The following is a 7,500-nucleotide window of genomic DNA, read 5'->3' as shown; positions in this document are numbered from 1 at the left end:
TTTAAAAGGAATACACTCTTCACCTTCCCAAGTTAGTCTCTTTTAACGATACGAAGTGATCTGGAAGCCAGCTATCAAGAGTAAAAATGGTTCCCATCGAAACGAGATTCGTTGTTGTGTTAATCGCTTGCATTGCTACGCTCGATCAAGCCAATGGTGTTCCACATGAAGGTAATTTCTTTAGCATCAAGCAGCGACTTCCAAGGCTGAAATGGTGACTTAGAATTTCACTTTCAAAATCCCAGAAGCACCTCCAGCAAAACCACACAATGGCCATTCTCTGCTGTGCAACGTTTGCTGGAGTACGATCAGTGCTTCTGACTGTCAGAATGTGTCCAAATCGGAACCATGCACACCCACCGGAATGGATACGGTTGTGGCGAAACTGGCACCTCAAAATGCGTCATCATCACCGGCGGAACTATCACTACCGGGTGGTGGCACTGGTTCAAAGAAAGACGCTGTTCGCTATCGATGCTTCACCCTCTCGTACAAAGTACCGATCGCAGAAGCAGGCCAATCAGCAATCTACGCCAAAGGATGTACAACGAGCACCTTCGATCCGTGTGCCGGTTTGCAACAGGCAAACGCCAGTTGCATTTTCTGCACAGGCAACAACTGCAACGCGGCAGCGAGTCATAAGAAATCGATACCAGCGAGAAGCAAGGCTACAACAACAATCAATAGTAGTAGTAGTAGTTACTGGTTGTTGGAGATGACGCTGATTGTAATTATGGTTTTTAGCACCTAATGCGGCGCACTCCTACCATAGTTCTTTTATTAAAACGGCTAGCCCATGACCTTACAACGGCTAGTGCAGTAGTCCAGGCAAATAGACAAAAATAAAAAAAAAACAAACAAACATAGAAAGAAAGATGCACCATTAGAGTGTTTAATGTAAGCAATCGGTTCTACTATCTTTCCACTATATCACCCTATCGTGCAGTTGTTCTGTTCGGTAACGATCAATGAATAATTTGAAAAACTCCATTCGATATTCAACAATCTTTCTTATCAGAACAGTCAGGCCACTTCAACACGTGTATTGACACATTTTGACTAGTGTACCGCTGGAGAGGAGAGGACCTTGGGGATGTATTTTATTGGACTGTGTTGGATGCCATATGCATTACAGCACCACTGGTGGCGCTGGGTAATCGATAATGGAAAACGTGGGGGCAGTTTGCAACATTGCATGTAGAACTCTTCACACTACGCTGTTACTTTATCGCTGTAAAAGGGATTTTTGCTTCGCAAAAAGTCCCTCCTCTTCCGGACGGAGGAAAGGGAGCGCTTCGCTTCGAAAAGCCGCTATCTGCCTTGAGCGCATCGCATCTGTTTCTTGCTCAATAGTTCCGCTTTTCGGTCGAGTGTCGAGCTTAACTGGCTAAGCCATATGCAGTTAGCTGGTGACAACATCAAACACAGCAGCATTCCAGACAAGCTGTTAAAACCCAGATTGGAACATTTTGAATGAAATGCACAACGACGTTATCACTAAACCCGGCGTCCAGAACACATAACATCAATACTTTCTCAGTTGATCCATGTTATGCATGAACCGCATGAACCATCCGGAGAAGAGCCGCCTATTGGCTTGCTACCAACGGCTTGGAATAACAGAAGATGACCTCCTCCGTTTGTAAACAAATTATGCCAAGATCTCCTCCTCTCGCACTCCCACAGATGCTCAGATACGCAAACGGTTTTACGGCGATGACTCATAGAGCAAATCGAGCAAGGCGCCCCTCGTTCTTGGTGCACACGCGCGTTTAAGAGAAGTGCAGTCTTTTCTGCACCCCGTCCCGATAAGCAACCACAACGACACCGCCGACCGATGCAATATAAAGAGAGAGCCAACGACTTCTTGGCACCGCACTTGCATCTAGCCAACCGCGCGTGTGTGTGGACACTCGTTCGCTATTACAACATTGTATTACAGCACCGCACGGTGCATCATCTGAGCGTTGCCTCCAGTCGCACAGTTCGTGTCCGTCCGTCAGTTGGGTTCGTTCCGGGATGGCAAAGTTTGAATCGATAACCGTGTGTGCGTTGGTGGTGCTGGGAATGATGGTTGGAAATGGTGCGTTACTACTCCCCGCTCGGTGATCCCCTCCGCATGATGTGCGAGTGATTTCAAATGTGTTTTTGTCGTGATATTCGCAGGCTGGTCGCTGATTTGTCGCGACTGTTTCAGCTCCGAGAGCTTCGCTAAATGCGAGCTAATGGGCCCAACGGTGAACTGTACGGCGCAATTGGTCAACCAGATTCATGCACGATTCGTCGACGACAATCCAACGTTGCTACCCGGTAATGCTACGGAATTTAGGTGCTTCCGAATCAATGGATGGCGGAAGCATGAGAACGGGACGGATACCGGTTTACGTGGATTTGCCCAGGGTTGTACGTTCAACAGTACCGACTTCTGCAACGGTTGGACGCGCAGTCTAAACGTTACGGGTTGTACCACCTGCACAAAGGACAACTGCGACCAGGAACCGAGCATTCCGACCGTCGGTCCACCAGTAACGGCCGTACCCACGAATCCTTCGACCGGTGCGACGCAGCCTACAACCGTAGCAACCCAGCCGCCTTCGACTAGTGCAACGACGAAAAAACCATCAAACAGCGCCACGGGGCTGCAGCAGCAGATGCAGCTAGGCGCGGTCATGCTTGTATTACTGAATGTTTTACTTGGTGCGAGGAATTAAAGCAACTTCTCTCGACCATCCATTGGCTATAAGTTAGGGATACGCGTAGAATCAATTTCCAACCACCCCAACGGGGATTAAATTGATTCTAATGAGATTATTTGCCAATTCATTTGTAAAATAAATGTTTTCTATTTAACATATCGTGCCTCATAGTTTATACGAACGAACATCATGTTGTTTGTAACAAGTATTGATCATGCCATCCGTGTCGTCGTTAAAGGTTTATAATGAACTTCTTTGCTTTCTTTACACAAGTGGCACGAGTACGGCTCATGCAATATGGAAAGACTCAATTTTCCTAATTCACCTACAATACCAAAACTCTTCATTACCACACGGCTTGAGGTCCAAAGTGGTATCATGCAACAGGTAACTGTTCTCTGCTCATTACATGAATAAATATCATAAAATATTACAATCCTTTTCATTCCTTTTGATGCATGAAAAGACGGCCGAAGGGCACTTGATGTTCAAGTGCTCTAAGCGAATAAAGGTCTCGGATATTTAACGGAACCAAGGCCTAGAAGCAGCCTTTTTGCAGTGAGATCACGAATTGTCTGATTGTCATCGAGCTACGAAGCCTATCGACGTCTTGAACAAAATATGCTCGAAAGGGATTCACAATCTTCGACTGTCTGCAGGCTATCGGCAAGCAAGAGTTGCCGATCGCCATGCAAAGAGTCTCTCGACTGCTCGTCGAATGCTCATGCAATCCTCTGACTACTTATTGCGCTACAACGATTTTCGTGATAACAATTACCAGTAGAAAAGACCTGTAACGTGGCCTGGCAATGTGACAAAATATTAGCATCTACCGTACCAATTAGTGTCTTACCTTTGAAATCCAGCTCGTACCCACTAAACTCTAGCTCCACTCCCTGGAGGGCTTCGCTCATCGTTTCATGGTAATGATTAATCGACTGTTTGGCACCAACACAGAACGGCAGCGAGAAGTATGCATACGTTTCCTGCCGATTGTGGTACGGTCCGACCGTGTTCATCCACAGGACAACCTCCTCGTGATCTTCATACTAGAATAGAAGCGGGCCACCCCTGAAGATTAGACAAAGATGGGCCAGAGAGGAGCCGGAATTCTCTTACCATGTGATTGTGCTCATCGGCTACCGCACACGGGATGAAGCTCATAAGTACGGCGCAGACGGCGACGGTGGCGGCTAGCACCCCGACCGTGGAGAAGCTTGGCCATCCTTCCCTTCTGGTTTGCATGACTTTCGGATTCTACACACTATCGCCGCCTACTGGCATCCACAATGCACGGAATGCACTTCGTCCACAGGACCCCGGTTAGTGTTGCTGTGGCTTATAACAAGGAATCTTGTGTTTACGCGGCACCGCACGGCACAGGAGTTGGAGCGGAGCGGAGGAGTCTCACGGCACCCGATTCACTGACACCTCGCATCCGGAGCCGCGCGATACACGATATTTCGGAGGCGGTTTCTGGGAATGTTATACCACCGCCACAGCGGACTTGCGGACGGATATTTTCCTTCCCTACGATGGCGTCGCAGGATAACTCTTCAATTTACCGACGGATTAATAATACGACCGAAAAACCACTTGCCAGCCAGCACCCGAAACACACGAAATCCGTCTTTTGGGGAGGGGGCGAAAAACACGTAGACAGAAACCGCGATGCTCCTTCTCACTCTGACACACGGTGGTTGCGATAATGTTTGACAACTGCGAGCCTCGTACGGGAACACTAGCGAGAGCGAGATAGACTACTCTGTGTGCGAGGGGTCTTTCGACGACAGAAACCAATAATCGAGTAAACTCGCTCGACGAAAAACAGGTTCAAACTACGTTGGATTCCGTTAAGTAGAGAGTTCGGAAAAATACTCCCTTTTTACCGCTGAGGTGCTTCGACCAGCACTTTTTCTTTGAGAAGCCTGCTGGTGAACAACTGCTTGATGCTGGGTTGTGCAACGTCTACCGTTGTTGCTAGCGAGAATGATGTGGCCTACTGCTGAGAATCATTTTTAATTTTGCCTAACAGCCAAACAAGGATTGGTTTGTGTTCTTCCACGATTCTCCATCGATGGCGTTAAGATCAAGCCTAACAATCTGCGAACCAACTTCTGGTTCGTTAGAGAATCCCCAGTAAATGGGAAGGCCAGCTTTAATTAGCCTGAAAAGGAATGGATTGCCGTGAACAGTTACCGAAATAAATGGTTACTAACAAAATCCTACTTCTGTTTTCTTCCAAGAAACATGCCATGATACACGTGTGGCTTATAAAAACCTAGACCACGTCATACTCATTTGTTCTGGACACACTCGTCAGCGCATTTTCTTGGAGCGATCAAACAAAAGTAAAGGCTTGCTAAAACCAGCGCCCAACGGCGACTCAATCAAACTTGTACATAATGCCAACTTCCGGAGTTTAGTTTGAAAAAGTAAATCTGCATTGAAACGACTGCTCCTTTATCGCTACATAATGAAGAAGAGAGTAGCCGGAGGGGTCGCATACTGTGTAACTCTATGCACGAAGCGAAAAGCAGCGATCAAATATATCTGCAGCTGTTCACACACGGGTGATGTGATCAATTTTCTGGAATTCTACAACATTTTTGGAAACAACATGCTACCAATACTTCTACGCAAGCTACTTTTAGTAAAGGTAACAAACTAAACGCCGCCAAGATAACGTAGCGACCGATAGCAAACTTCTACAGGACAAACAGAAAGCGAGATGCCCGAAAAATGTAGTCAGGGTGTCCGTTTGACCGTTGGGTTGGTGGTAAAAGTAAACATGTATATTTATATGAACCGAAATCAACCACGACCTCCACATTAAATAACCTGAGTGTGTTCAACTGTTCCTTCGCTTAAATTGCCAGGATTCGCGGGTCCACGATGAATCAGCGTGCACGCAGCCATAGCTAAACATTCTTGTAAACGCGCGGGAAATAGCAGTGGATAATAGTGTGGATTGAGATAAGGCACTGACGCCGGAAAAAAGGGTTGAATAAATTGAACATATGTGACCCCTTGGCCGCTCAGTTGCTTGCAAATCGTGTTAGGCATTAGTTCGCATTTCAAATATTATTCCCCGGTGGTTTATCAAGAGTAGGTTCCAACCGCAGCGCGTGTTCCCCGATTATAGGTCTCCAGCATGACGAAACTACATTTGATAAACATATTTGTGCCGCTGGTGCTAGCGATGATGCTTGCAATTGGTTCGTAACTCTTTCGTTAATACGTAATGTGTACAATTTAATGCGGATTGTGAATGTACGTAAATTTGCGGTAATTTTTGTAGGTTCGTCGAGTGACTCGGTTGCTATTGAAGAAAAAGCTGAGGAGACTGCACCAGCTAATGAGACTGCACCTACTACTGATACAGTACGTGCTAGTCCAATCGGAGTAGAAGATGATAAAACGGCCGACACGAATGACACAACTACATCGTCTTCAACTACTGGACAGGAAGAATCGTCCAAAAAGCAACAAACAATTGACCCGGCACCTGAAAATGAAAATGAAAGCAGCCAACTGAATGGAGTGCATGTTACTTTAGAAGAAAAACCTGAGGGGACGACACCTGCTAGTGGAACTGTTAGTCCAACTGGATCATTAGATGGTAAAAGGCAGCAAAATGGAACGCAAAATGTTACTGCTAGGAATACCACCCCGTCCTTTGCTGTTAGGAGTGTCACGCAACAGCTTCCGATGGCTGCAATTATGCTCGTAGTGCTAAATGCAGTGCTTTCTCTCTGAGGAACTTTGGATCCCACTATATGGAGCAATAGGGATTTCAAGGATAATCGATAATGCCAGTAGATATAAATAAATAATAAATTTCTTTACCTGTAAACAATCCATGGTATGAACAGGTATGCCTCACAGCTCCTTACTCAGTGTAACAAGAGGACATTAACTACTATAAAATTCTCTTCATAAATAAGAGACATTCAACAGGTACCTGCTGTTCATATAGTTACCTGAACTCTTATCAACTATTCATATGGCATCTTGCGTACCAGCTAGTCCCCGCGGACCAAGCGGGCACCAACTCGACCACCGAGACAGATTGAACATTCTTTCGTTACTGGAATCCTAGACAAAAGATATGCAAATCCTGAGTGGTGCTAGTTTTCTTGTGACAATTTTATTGCTCGAGACAAAGATTCGACAGACACACTGAAATAACATCACTGATTGTCCGATCGTCCGATGGAAGAGTGAAGCGGCTATTAAGGAGGTTAAAATGAGTGTTTGCTACTTTGGATTCACATTTTGGTCACATCAGAATACATTTAAAACGAGTTTCAGTTCGTCCATTTCACACACTGGTGGCGTATCCGTATCGATTCATCGCATCCACTCACTCACGATGTTTGCAGACTGAAACAAGCTTTGCTTTACAGTTCTCTACTTCGTCCACGGACGCACATTACTCCGGACTGCCAATATCACATAAGATTGAGCGCACACAATAAACGAAACGAAATTCAACCCCAAACGTGGCTTGAGCCAACCAAGGCTGTTAGTCGTAATTATCTTCCACCTTCCACGGTCAATTCATATCGGCAGTTTAGCCATCCGTTGGCCATCGTCGACGGGTAGTAGTTTCACGGGAACAAGGACTTTATACACAATATAATCATAAAATACAAGCATTGATAGCAGCGTAATTGGGGACTGAGCAGGTCGATCATGAAAGCTGAGAGCAAGCGAAGTTCAACAGAAATGAACGAGTTTCCACCCGGAAGAATCCCGGTTCACTATAGAAGCACAAAATCACTGATATTCTTCTTCGGTT

At 45.9% G+C, this 7,500-nt stretch overlaps 3 protein-coding genes across 7 annotated transcripts in view; 1 reads left to right on the top strand and 2 right to left on the bottom strand.

The window, feature by feature from the left end:
* LOC125955807 (transmembrane 9 superfamily member 3) overlaps window positions 1–4,368 on the bottom strand; it is a 7,620-nt gene extending 3,252 nt beyond the window's left edge. Inside the window, exons 1-2 of the mRNA XM_049687016.1 lie at window positions 3,816–4,368; window positions 3,550–3,745 (exon numbers count right to left, since the gene is read on the bottom strand). Of these exons, the coding sequence (XP_049542973.1) occupies window positions 3,550–3,745; window positions 3,816–3,941 (322 nt within the window). The 5' untranslated portion in view covers window positions 3,942–4,368. The remainder of the gene's footprint in view (window positions 1–3,549; window positions 3,746–3,815) is intronic.
* On the top strand, window positions 1,859–2,852 carry LOC125955842 (uncharacterized). The gene is made up of 2 exons (XM_049687098.1): window positions 1,859–2,083; window positions 2,167–2,852. Exons 1-2 carry the CDS (start codon window positions 2,020–2,022, stop codon window positions 2,709–2,711), a joined length of 609 nt encoding a protein of 202 aa, XP_049543055.1. The 5' UTR covers window positions 1,859–2,019; the 3' UTR covers window positions 2,712–2,852.
* Window positions 4,369–6,817: 2,449 nt separating the features above from the next.
* Window positions 6,818–7,500, bottom strand: part of LOC125955795 (muskelin) — a 5,419-nt gene continuing 4,736 nt past the window's right edge. For all 5 annotated transcript variants that reach the window (XM_049686982.1, XM_049686985.1, XM_049686984.1 and 2 more), the window contains exon 6: window positions 6,818–7,500. This exon is cut by the window's right edge and continues 1,063 nt beyond it. In XM_049686982.1, coding sequence (XP_049542939.1) covers window positions 7,463–7,500 — 38 coding nt within the window. In that variant the 3' untranslated portion in view covers window positions 6,818–7,462.

Source organism: Anopheles darlingi, chromosome 3 (assembly GCF_943734745.1).
Source record: "Anopheles darlingi chromosome 3, idAnoDarlMG_H_01, whole genome shotgun sequence".
NCBI classification, from domain to species: domain Eukaryota; kingdom Metazoa; phylum Arthropoda; class Insecta; order Diptera; family Culicidae; genus Anopheles; species Anopheles darlingi.
Note: the sequence above shows the minus strand (reverse complement) of the source record. Positions and strands in the feature narration are given on the sequence as shown.

Coding starts and splice junctions, on each gene's coding strand:
- LOC125955842 (XM_049687098.1), top strand. CDS start 2,020: ATGGCAAAGTTTGAATCGATAACCGTGTGTGCGTTGGTGGTGCTGGGA. Junction 2,084..2,166: donor GGGAATGATGGTTGGAAATG/GTGCGTTACTAC, acceptor TGATATTCGCAG/GCTGGTCGCTGATTTGTCGC.